At 37.4% G+C, this 12,971-nt stretch overlaps 1 protein-coding gene across 12 annotated transcripts in view; it reads right to left on the reverse strand.

Annotated features, from left to right (window-relative positions):
• CCSER2 (coiled-coil serine rich protein 2) overlaps positions 1-12,971 on the reverse strand; it is a 155,971-nt gene that overhangs the window by 106,789 nt on the left and 36,211 nt on the right. For all 12 annotated transcript variants that reach the window (XR_015156584.1, XR_015156583.1, XR_015156581.1 and 9 more), the window contains exons 2-3: positions 8,844-10,299; positions 7,543-7,739 (exon numbers count right to left, since the gene is read on the reverse strand). Coding sequence is in view for 6 of the 12 variants with exons in the window: in XM_086381188.1 (XP_086237314.1) it covers positions 7,543-7,739; positions 8,844-10,260 (1,614 nt within the window). In the remaining 6 variants the exon portion in view is untranslated. The remainder of the gene's footprint in view (positions 1-7,542; positions 7,740-8,843; positions 10,300-12,971) is intronic.

The following is a 12,971-nucleotide window of genomic DNA, read 5'->3' on the forward strand; positions in this document are numbered from 1 at the left end:
TCAGAGCATACTGAAAGTATGTATCAGAGCGTACTGAAAGTATCACTGTCAGTTTGACATGTTCATTTACCTATATTAGGTCGGTCTCAACTTTCTGTAAGCTGTCCCTCCACTATCAGTCTATGCTAATGTCACATTTTTAGCTATTTGCAGCTTGCTATTATGACACGTGGTACCTTAGAAACTTACTCTGTAAATAGGTTATGTCACAATGTGTATGGAAAAACTATTGAATATTAAACATTATATTTAGTTTTAAGTGTTTCTATTTATTTTGAATTAAATGGCACATCATCATGACACTATTTCAACAAGTATATATTGAGTTCTTATTTAGTGCCAGAAACCTAGAACAGTGATGAGAGAGAGATGTCATCACTATATTCAAGACACGTAGTAGGACCTGGAGATCAAAAGCAATGAGATAGACCCGTATAAAGTAGAGCAGGCCATGGAGAGCCACTCAAGCAGTTCAGGTTTGACATTATAAGGTTTGGGAAAACCATCAGGAAAATAAGTCAAACTGGCAATTTAGGATGATTTTGGCAGAATGAATGAGAACAGCAGTACCAATCCTAACTTTTAAAAGTGAGGAGGTAACACTTTTCTCCCTTACAGTCAATGAGTAATGGAATTTAATCACTTGTACCCTCTAAACCCACTTTCAAAATTGCAGATTCCTCGAAGCTGCCCTCTGCCACCACTTTAGTCCAAGCCACTACCACCCCTCACATGAATGACAGCTTCCAGCCACTGTTTGCCTCTCTTCTAGTTCAATCTTTATATAAAGTATTCTGAAAATGTAAATCAAGTTATGCCCCTTTGTTGGGGGCCAGAGTGAGGTACTCCGCCTGTGACAAAGGTCATGAGGAAGGAGGCTCGACATACGCAAAGGCGGGATCGAGCCTCAGGAGTCCCCCTGGAACTCCTCGAGCATCTACCCCCATAACCAGAGCCTGCCTACTTTACTACTTTGTGCTCACCTACACCTCTGACTTTACGGGGGGCTGTCCCCCACCACCTCTTTTGGAGAAGGAGTTAACTTAGAGCTCCAGTTTATAATAATTCCTGGGCGTGGTAAGAGTGTTTTAACCTATAAACTCCTCTGAAGGTTCTCTAGCCTGCCTGACAGGCTCCTCCGGCCACATGTGATTGCTCACAGCCTCCCAACCGTGAGAGGCACAAGATGCTTTAAACCCTCTAAAAACAGGTTCTTTAGAGAAGTTAGAAAACTATAAGTATAAGTATAGTGGGCTAATTAGAAATTGTGTTGGTGAAGGGTTTTTCATTTGTTGAGCCAATGTTTGTTGCTACGTCTCCACATCCCCTGCCCTTACACACATTAATGAATATATAGAAGAAATAAGTATTAACCTTTGATATTAATCACGTTAGACCTTAGGCTAAGTAAATTCTTTCCTTAACTAAAACCCACTACACCCTCACCCTGTAGGAATGTAACTTTACTTGGGTGGCATCTGTTTTGAGAATAATCAGCCCTGGAGAAATAAGTGTCCTGATTGACTGACCGCTGTCACAAGGAGAGGGTCGTAAATTGTCAGCAGGCCCCCCTGGCCAGAAGATGATGTAACACCCCTAAGACCTCTGTATACCTTTGTATGAAGTACCTGACTTTGATAAAAGTCAGGACTGCTGACCCCACGTGACTTTTGCATAACATCTCAGTGTATAAAAGTAGACCATGGAAAATAAAGAATTGGGATCAGTTTCTCGAAATACTGGTCTCCCCATGTCGCTCTCTCTCCCACTCTGGCTGAGTCTCCATCTGGAGCGCGGAACCCACCATGCTTACTAATTATGCCTGGGCTTCTAAGATCCGACCGGGGAGGCCTCAGTGTCTCCTCTCCTTCGGGAGAACGGAAGGACGCCTGCGGCCTACGTAAGTGGTGCAAACTTCTTATCTTGAAGTTTTATTGGTCTCCCGCGTAAACCAAGCTACTCAGCCTCTTTTCTCCACTGAATTTTCCTACTGAGCTATCCTCATCCTATTACTCTTTATATCTTTGATAAAATACTTAAATAAATAGGTCGCCGACGCTGTCCCCGCTTCGAATACCCTGGATCAGCCGGGGCAGGACCCCGGCACCCCTTTCCAGCTTAAAACCAACATTCTTCCAATCACATATATCCTTTTCACCAACTTACTGTATTCCCTGGGCCAACTAAGCCTAACCATCATTTTCCAAAAAAGCCTTATTTAGCACCCACACCAGACCAGGTGTTCCAGCAATATACTTTCACTTGGTAATTTTCCTTTGCAGCACTTTCCTCACTTATCAATTGAAGAAAATGAATGACTTAGCTAAATGCTTCAACTACATGTGCCTCAACAGAATGTAAGCACTAAAACAGAACCTGCAGCGGTCTTGATCACTGTATCTTCAGTACTCTGCCCATGACAGTCACTCAAATATGTTAAATATATCGACAGCTGCCTCCCATTGGGAGCCAGAGGATGACAGCTTAGCAAGGACAACACAGAGAAAACTGAATGCCTAAGAAAAGTTAATCTCTGAATCTTTAAAATGTATTTTCAGTGTTCTAATATGAGGGTCAGCAAACTATTTCTTAAAGCTCAGAGAGTAAATATTTTATGTTTGTGTGCAATACAGTCTCTGTTGTAACTACTCAGCACTGCCAGAGTAGCACAAAAGCAGCCAGACTACATGTAAATTTATTGCAAAAATTTATCTACATATATAAATATACATAAGTTTATTCACAAAAATATTCATTGGAAGGACTGATGCTGAAGCTGAAACTCCAATACTCTGGCCACCTGATGCGAAGAACTGACTCACCGGAAAAGACCTTGCTGGGGAGACTGAAGGCAGGAAGAGAAGGGGACAACAGCGGATGAGATGATTGGATGGCATCACCGACTCGATGGGAGTTGGTGATGGACAAGGACGCCTGGCATGCTGCAGTCCATGGGGTCGCAAAGAGTCAGACACAACTGAGAACTGAACTGAACTGATTTACAAATGAGTGGACAGCCTCAAGGCTGTAGCCTGCTGACTCCTGTTAATACACCCCAAAGAAACAGTAGACAGAAATTAAACCAAGCACAGTAAAACTAAATATGACAAATACAAACCAAATTGATATTCTGGTATTCCTCTGCTACATTTCTAGACCACAGGTAATTTCAAAATTCAGTGCAAAATAAACCTAGGGAAGTCCTATTCCCACATAAGTTACTGCAAGGAATATTATGACATTTAGCATACATTTAAGTTTGAATAAAGTCTAGCAACATCAGTCACCAAGGTAGCAACCCAAACCCAGCCAGCTGTTCCCTTACAAATGCACAGGTAAACGTGCAATGAAAGGTGTGGGCATCTACTCACTGACTGTCAAAAGCTCCCAAGCTAGAGTTTGAATCTACATTTTAAAATGAGAAAGGTTCTATCTAAATGATAAGGACGTTAAACCTGCCTACTATATGAAGATAAGTCAAGGCTGATAGAACAAAAAAAGAAAGCCAGGAACATCTGGTTCAACCACTTCTTTAGTCTTCCATAAAAATCCTCCCCAAAATAAAAGCAGTCCATGTGATGATTTAAAATTATCAATCCCTAAATATTTAAGGGTCAGGAAATCAGTCATTGTGACATTTGAATTCAATTCCCCTGCAATGGGAGCGCTTATATTGGTCACAGCACCTCAGCAAAGATGGTTCTGAGTACGGTTCGCTGTACTTTTAACAGCGGAAAATGCTTCCGCTTAAAGCTGTGCACATACAGTATGATTCTGACAATATTTACTAGCAAAATAAAAAAAATGCTGTATTTCCTGTTCAAAAAGGTTAAATATCAACTAAAAGTTTACTGAGTTTTAAAATGCTCAGTTATCCTGAGTAGATAGAAGGCTTGAAAATCAAGAATACCAGACTGAGAGTAAGCTAGTTCCCAACCTATCAATATCAATTTACTCAATCCACCTAAATTCAACCAAATCTGAAGAAAGAGTTACTAACTGGTCCGTAGCTACTTCAAAGGATTCTTATAGAAATATGGAAAGATGATAAACAAAAAGGACACTGCAGTGAACAAAGGTGTTTGAATCAAAGGCACTTTGAATCAGTGCCTATGTCAGAGCCCTCGAGACCATCCCCAACGTTAGATGGTCTAACGGAAGGACTCACAGGGCTCAGCAGTCATATATACTCATTTTGTTTCATGTCCATGTGTGTTCCGGCACAAGGACATGAAACAAAAAGAGAAAAGGAAAAATCAGATGGGGCAGAATTGAAGAAACGAAGCATTAGCTTTGAGTCCCCTCCCAGTAGAATCAATGTACATGCTCAATTCCTCCAACAAGTTGCAACAACACATGAAAACTGTTGTCTATTACACATGTCCCTAAGAAACTCAGTTGTTTTTCAGGGCTGGTGACATGGGCACCCTCTGACTAGGATATACGAAAACGTCAGGACCCCAGAAGGAACGCAGGTACACAGCATAAACCAGAGTACAGCTGAGGCACAGTGAACCACTCTTACCACTTAGGGGAAGTTCTGTATCACAGTAATGGAACTGTTTACCAGCAAAGGGTCAGCCTTTCTAAGGACAGGCAATCTCAGCTGCTATGTTAATTCTTTTTTTTCCACACAGCACCCCAAGTATATTATGAAAGAATATTAATGAAGGTAAATTATTATGCCTCATACCAACTTCAGATGGAAGTCTCAAATGTAAAAAAAAATGAAAACAACAGCATAATAATAAATAGCTAACATTTTCTGAGCTCTTACTATTTCCCTGGCATTAATTATTTTTTATATATGACCTTATTTAAGGTTCACAACAATCCTATGGGGTAGTCTGAGATGATACTGAAAATACTCAACAACCACTATCACATGGCTGCTAAAACATTCAGGCATGTACTTCCCAATATCAGCCCTAGAGATACGTGCTGTTATTATCCCCATTCCATTACAAAAATAAAGGAACAGAGAATCCAAAGGTATACAATTAGTATATAACAGTAATGGGATTTTTAATCTAATTTGCTTCATAGCCCTGGTTCTTAATCATTTGCTATATTGCCTCTCAACATACTCGGAGAAGGCAATGGCACCCCACTCCAGCATTCTTGCCTGGAGAATCCCATGGATGGAGGGCCTGGTAGGCTGCGGTCCATGGGGTCGCTAAGAGTCGGACACGACTGAGCGACTTCACTTTCACTTTCACTTTTCACTTTCATGCATTGAAGAAGGAAATGGCAACCCACTCCAGGGTTCTTGCCTGGAGAATCCCATGGACGGGGGAGCCTGGTGGGCTGCCGTCTATGGGGTCCCACAGAGTTGGACATTACTGAAGCAACTTAGCAGCCACAGCAGCAGCAGCTCTCAACATACTAAGTATTTTGTATGGCCCCAGGACTAGAAAATGATGTCTTATACACACACACATAGTAAAAACTGTAAAGAAAAACAATACTAAACTTATTTACACGAAAATTTAAAACCATACATGATAAAGGCAACAAAAATGTATAAATAAAACTGGTAAAATATACTAATTCTGAAAAAAAAAGGCCTTAAGACAAAAGGCATAATGAGGGTTAGAGAAGATCACTACATGATGACTGGAAATCCAATTTACCAAGGAAACAACTCTAAACAAGTACACACCTAATAAAACTAATTTAAAGTAGAAAAAACAAAATGTTTGTAGAATTTTAGAGAAAAATGGTAAACCCACTATCACACTCTGTTTTCAACTTAATTCTCCATCCTTTCTCAAATTGTCTTCCTCTTAGATCCAAAGAGAATGACACACAGACACCATTCCATTCCAAAGCACAGAATGAATATTTTTGTTTACCATCTCATATACACAGGCGAAATAACCAAGAAGGAAATTCGTGAACTGTAGAGACTAATGGTCAATTCAGATATGCACTGAACTCTTCCAGAGGCTATCTCATCATTTAAGTAATAAGAACAATGAACCATCTGAAAAATGCCCGGTACCAGGTGGCTGACTGCTGCCATCTGCTGGACTCAATGCTCATTTCAATTCCAATCATATTCACTTAAAAAGTTCTATCTAGTAAGACAGCACGTAACGCTCTTAAACTGTAATCTTTTCTGAACTTCCTTTATCTAAAGAAATAAGAGATGATGCCTCTAAATTAAGTATGTGTCCTCTCCATGTCTGTGCAATTTAACAAGTTTCTGGTAATGACCTTTATTTTTTTTCCAAATCACAGGTTTACATGGAGACAGAAAATTCCATCACCTAAAATCTTCCTGGAATTTAATATATCCACAAGGACTACCAGTTTTCCTTACAACTACTGGAAAATTGTATTTTATATATTAAGTAATGATAGAGAACAGTTTTACTCACACCAATTATGCTTTATTCACATTGCATATAATCCACATTACTAGCAATTTTTCTTAAAATATGCATGTATAAATATATGGTAGGTCTTCCAGTGCTCACCAATGTCCGGTTCCCTTGCCTACCAGGCACACAGGAAAATTACACTTCCTGCCCACTCAATACATAAGATTAACTCAGTTTAGTAAATTGTGAGTAAAAGTTCCATATGCCATCTCCAGGCCAAAGCAGTAACTGCATGTGTAAATCCTCTGTCAGTAAACTGCTTGTGTGACATCCTCATTACCATAGGGACAAAGGGTCTCAGAAGGCCACAATGAAGCCCCAAGATCAAAGTGGCTTAGAACACTGAAGACAGCTGCCCTACAGAGATGTCCCGACCTACAGTAGACTTTGTAAGAGTAAAAAATAAACTTTCATTTCGTTATGTCACTGCAAATTGGCATTGAGAATGCTACCACAGCACAGCCTAGCCCAGGGTTTCTCAACAGCAGCACTACTGACATCTTGGGCTGGATAATTTTTTGTTGTGGGTGTTATCCTGTGTATTACAGGATGTTAAACAGTATCCCAGTGTCTACCCATTAGTTACCAGCAGCATTCCTCAATGTGACAAAAACATCTCTAGACTGCCTTCTCCTACCTTGAGAAACTGAAAAAGACAATATGCCTATGTGAATATATGCATTTATTTATGTAGAGCTGACCTTTGAACAACGCAAGGTTAGAGGTGCTGGCCCTCTGCACAGTTGAAAATCCATGGTTAGCTTACAGCTGGCACCCCATCTATGTGGTTCTCCACATCTGCAGCTTCGCATACACAAACCCAACCAACCACAGGCTGTGTAGTGCTGAAGTGTTTCTACTACTGAAACAAATTTACAGATAAGTAGACCCTCAAAAGTCAAACCCATGTTGTTTAAAGGTCAACTGCATCATGAATGTATATGAGACCATAATTAACTCAATCTTTATATGACACAAATATATGCTTCATTATGTATTTAAGACCAGATATTTTGTAGTCTCTTAAGAAATATGAATTCCCATTTCTCAGACGAGGAGAGTTAATTCATAAACTTACAAAAATCCAAACATCCCAAGTCTCTCTAATAGCAAAGTAAACAAAATGTTCCCAAATGGTACATAAATCCATACATACTATGCTGTTCATTTCGGAGGACTCATAGCTCCCAACTGGGTGGACATTTCCAATGGGCTCCAAGCCCTCTTCATCCCACATGTACGTTCCATCAGAGCTATCAGATGGAGAGAGTTCAAATGAAGAACCAGCTCTGTAATCTGTGTCTGGTGAAATCAAGTTATTTCCAGAAGCATGTTTTGAACATTCACTCCTGTCTTCAATTGAATTTTTAAAAGAGAGGGGGAAAAAGTTATTAGTTCACAAAATATAATTATTTGTTTCAAAAATACAAGCTTTAATAAATTGATATAGCAAAAGAGTTGGCAAAAAAGTATTCATAATTAGTATTCTAAATCTAAACAATAAAAAAATCAAGATGTAAAATCTTAAAAATAACCTACTGAAATATTTCCCAATAAATTTCATTGAGCCATCTTTCACTTCTGCAGTATTTCTGGAAATGTAAATAAAGCCTCATATTCTTTGAATATCTCCTAGGGTACTTATTTTTAAGCACTGCCCAGGAAACTCCTTACTCTGTGTTTATCATTTATTCTTGCAGTTGCTTCTTAATAGGGAAATAAATTGCTCCAGCAGTCATTCCTAACTAGAAGACCCTCAAGACAGTCAAGAGTTTATACATATCTCAGTGATAGCCTACTCCCTCGATCGGACTACATGCCTCACCCAAACCCTCAGTTTGTTCTCAGTCCAGATGGGCAAAGAGATATATTTTCTCCAGTATTCAGCACCAAGATTACCAAGTATAAGAAGAAATGTCAAACAGGTGCTACCCCTCTTCTCTCATTAAAAAAAAAAAAAAGCTCCTGAAAAAGTATAGCCATTGGATTTGCTAAGCAAGAAAATCCAAGTCTTCCTTGAAAAAAATGAAAATTGTCTAGGTTAAAAAATCCATTAGACTGGACATTACATCTATTAGTCCATTTACGCTTTGGTGAAGCTTTACTCAACACAAAGCAGTGATCTAGTTTCTAAGGGAAGAGATAGTTTAGAATAGGATGCCACTGATTGGAGGAAGCAGGGAAAAAAAATAATTTTGAAACAAGCAGGAATAAGCCTGTGTGTGACAAAGAACAAAGGTAAGATACTGGATGTTTTATGGATGTTGTTTTAGCATGAAAAATATGACAAGGAACAAAAGTCACAAGGATATTAAATGTTGCTCCATTCCAGTTTTGTCCAGATCCATCCCTCCATGAAATTGTTACTATTTTGAAATTAATCAGAAGATAATCCTAAGTATAAATTCAGCTATATATCAAGAAAAAAGCAAAAAAATTAAGGACATTAATATTTACCAGAGACACTTATATCTATCCATTCATCAGTTTTACTGAAGGATTTTTCATTTTCCTTGGGGGAATCAAATATATCTTTTGGTGGTACATTTTCACACTTTTCTTCTTTGAGAGAAATTTCCTCTGGAGTTATTCTAGTTCTGTTGGAGTCTTCTATATCTATAAAATCATCACTGAAGTCTTCACTTAAATCATTCTTATCAGAAGATGACAAAGAAGACAAGGAAATATCATCCACATCATCACTCAGGTACCTAATTTTAGCATCACGCTTCATGGTCTGGTCATTTTCTATTCTATAACTATCATTTTCAATTAGTTCTTGGTCCTTATCCACAGCTCTGTCTTTAGCCACAAGTGCAGCGTCTTCCTCTATACATGTGTTAGCAGGTGAATTTTTATTACCATCAACTGTGAGAGTCCCAGAAAACGGAGGTCGGCTAGATTTCAGAAGAGAGGGATGAACCATCCTATAACCGAAAGTGGAAGTTACACCCTGGCCATTTGGTAAAGCCAACTTCTTTCCACCAGCAGCATAAGGCCTATTAAATCCAAATCCTAAATGTTCATTCCCATTGAGGACTTCTGACTGCCGGGAATTTCTTGTTAGCATACTTGACCTCAGAGGCACTCTAATGGGTAGCTGTTGGTTCTGATAAGGCTTTGTAAGATCTGCAGCTCTATTGAAGGAATGTGATCTGGTTATAGATGAAGGTGGAAGGAATGAATTCTGAATGGAATGTGAAAAACTCTGTGACCTTACCATTTTTTCACAAGCAAGCGATTTGATATTATCTAGAGATTGTGCTAAGCTTTCTCCAGAACTGCCTCTGGTGGCACAGGAGTTTGCTCTAGGCCTTTGTATGCTACCAGCTGTTCGGTTTCCATAAAATCCATTCAACTGAGATTTTGGAGCACTGACTGAAGCATAGGAAGTCCTTGCTAACAATGTGCCTTTGGTGAATTTACCCAAATTAGATGGTCCGGACAAAGACTTTTGGTTTAACTCCTCTGTCGATGACACAAACATAGTGGATGGCTTTGCTAACTTTGATGTGAGTAGAGAAATATTTTTCAAACCTCCCTTCATCCCATTTTTATCAAACACTCCTTGAGTAGGTGTAATTTTTTCAGGATCAATTACTTTAGCATGTGAACTCTGAGTATTATTAGGCTCTTCAGAACTTTGTGCATTAAACTCATATTTATTTGCTGTTCTCCAGTTAAATGAATGGGATGATGAACAATCAGACCCATTATTTTTGATGTAACTTTTGACGCTGCTACTCTTGGAAGTTCCCAACAAATTAACAGGTTTCCCATTTGGCATTGGCTGCAGTGTACTTCTTACAGATTTTGTTCCATACTTTGGCAACTTGGAACCCAAAAAAGTCTTGATTTGTGTTTTCTCTTCCATGAGCTATACGGTGCATTTGTTCTTAAAATTTGACAGAATCTGAGGAGACAAAAGAATAGATTAAACATTCCTAAATAAAGATAATAACATGGATTATCACATAATATGAATGCATATTTTTAAATAATTATATGCAGAAAAGCCCAAAAGCTACTCATGATTCCTACTGAACTCTTAATAAATACTGAATGCACTAATTAATAACTTAATACTATAAGAAAATAAAGAATAATCAAGTCTGTTAAATACTTTTTACATTTTAAAGCAATCATTAGGGTTATTTGTAAATTCTAATTCCTTTTAATTTTTGCTTTACTTTTTAAAAATGGAGATTAAAATGAAATTTTTTTCTTTTTCAGAAAAAAAAAGAAAATAAAGAATATCTTTATATGCACTTGTATAAACTTGGGCTATGGATGATGACAGCAAAATCCAGAAATAATAAAATTAAACTACAAATCTGTACAGAAAATAACACTTCTATAGCACAACTTCCAATTTCTAATCCAAATTATTTTTCTGTTTAGGAAGACTTTATTTTCTTGGGCTCCAAATCACTGTGGACAGTGACTGCAGCCATGAAATGAAAAGATGCTTGCTTCTTGGAAGAAAAGCTATGATACATCTAGACAGCACATTAAAGGAGAAACATCACTTTGCCAGCAAAGGGCCATAGCATCAAAGCTATGGTTTTTCCAGTAGTCATGTACAGACGTGAGAGTTGGACCATAAAGAAGGCTGAGCGCTGAAGAACTGATGCTTTCAAACTGTGGTGCTGGAGAAGACTCTTCAGAGTCCCTTGGACAGCAAGATCAAACCAGTCAATCCTGAAGGAAATCAACCCTAAATACTCATTGGAAAGACTGATGCTGAAGCTGAAACTCTAATATTTTGGCCATCTGATGCAAAGAGCCAACTCACTGAAAAAGACCCTGATGCTGGGAAAGACAGGGCAAGAGGAGAAGGAGGCAACAGAGGATGAGATGATTGGATGGCATCATCAACTCAATGGACATGAGTTCGAGCAAACTCCGGGAGATGGTGAAGGACAGGGAAGCCTGCAGTCCATGGGGTTGTAAAGAGTGACTAATATTTCCTTTAAAAATGTGTGATTTTGTTGTTGTTGTTTTTAAGCACACATGCTCTTACAAAAACTTTAAACTTTAAACTTCCATTATTAAAGTTTATGGGAAGGATGCAGATAAAGAATCCAACAGCAGCAAAAAAATTATTCTGGCATTAAGGAATAAAATGTCAGCTGTCATTTTAAACATATATCTCAAAAGTATATCTATCCAGGAATATAAACATACATTACAGTTAGTGCCAGAGTGAGAGGCAAAATGATTTATTAACATTGATTAATCCATGAATGTCAACTTCTCAAGATTTATTTTAAAGGTAATTAAAAAAACAATAAAAAGGTTCAAAGTACACACAAGAGCATAAAATGAGAAACAGAGTCCTCTATGTGAGTAACTATTTACTATAATACACTATGTCATGTGATGACATTACAATTGAGATTAATATTAAATATTAAAAATATTAAGATGTCCCAACAGTAACAAAAATATAATATGGCCACTATATGATCTCTGTGGTTATATAGAAATGTTATAAGACCACGAACAAGAGCAAAATTCAAATAAAAGCAAAATGCATGCCTTAGGGTCACTGATTTTTTTTAACTATGTATCTTAAGACATTGTCTTTAATTTGTTGGTTTTATTTTTTCAATTAAAAAAAATTGATTCTAATTTCTGATCTTAAGAATTAGAGAGTTTCTAAAGTATGTACATGTTAGTTATTATTCATGTCAAATGCACATACAAAATCATACAAACATTTAAGTAAAAATAAATAAATAAAAGATAGTGGGGTGAAACAGAATTACAGAACTTCCTATCCTCAATAATAAATAAAAGGGACAGAGTATACAAAATGTGTGTTTATGTGTGTGTAATTTTTCAGCCAAAAACTCACCAGCTACAATCAAACAAGAAAATGTTCAAACAAAAAAATCTCTAAATTTTAAAAAGTAGTGGCCAGAAAAAGATTCCATACAGTGTGGTCGCTCCTAGCCTGACTGCACTGCCTAGAAGGAGTAATAAGAGAAAACTAGCGAGTTAATAAAACTTGGAAACTAATAAATATCCTCTAGTTTGGATGGAAAGACCTGCTTAGGCATGCCCTAGAAAAGTCCAGGAAAACATCTTCAGCACAGCTTTGAAACCTAAGCTGAAGCAGGCAGAGTGACTATCACATTAGAACAACTTTCTAAAACGTATACAGGCTTACTGATCAAATAAGTCAATATTATGCATATGCAATGTTTGAGATTATGAAAATGTAAAACTGTTTAAATTGAATGACTATTCTAACAAACATTTTATTTCAACAATAATTATGTTTATAGAAAATATATACTTAAACATCAGCTTACAGATAATTTCCAAGAAACTTAAGGTAAGAAAAGCTTAGACAAACTAAATTAATTAATGGATAATCATTGGCTTGAAACATCATTTCTAAGTAAGAATACTAAACTCTGATTACTAAGAATAATTTCAAGTTTGCATATTTTGCTTTTTGTTATTGTATGCTACAGAAAGACTCTATCTTTGGGACATGTAAATGAACATGTTCATTTCTGTTACTTACAGAATCTGTACAGTGAATCCCATTTTTATAAAAGTAACATGATAAAC

The sequence above is a fragment of the Bos grunniens genome, chromosome 28 (assembly GCF_055505025.1).
Source record: "Bos grunniens cultivar Pamir isolate PY7600 chromosome 28, Bosgru_T2T1.0, whole genome shotgun sequence".
In the NCBI taxonomy this organism is placed as follows: domain Eukaryota; kingdom Metazoa; phylum Chordata; class Mammalia; order Artiodactyla; family Bovidae; genus Bos; species Bos grunniens.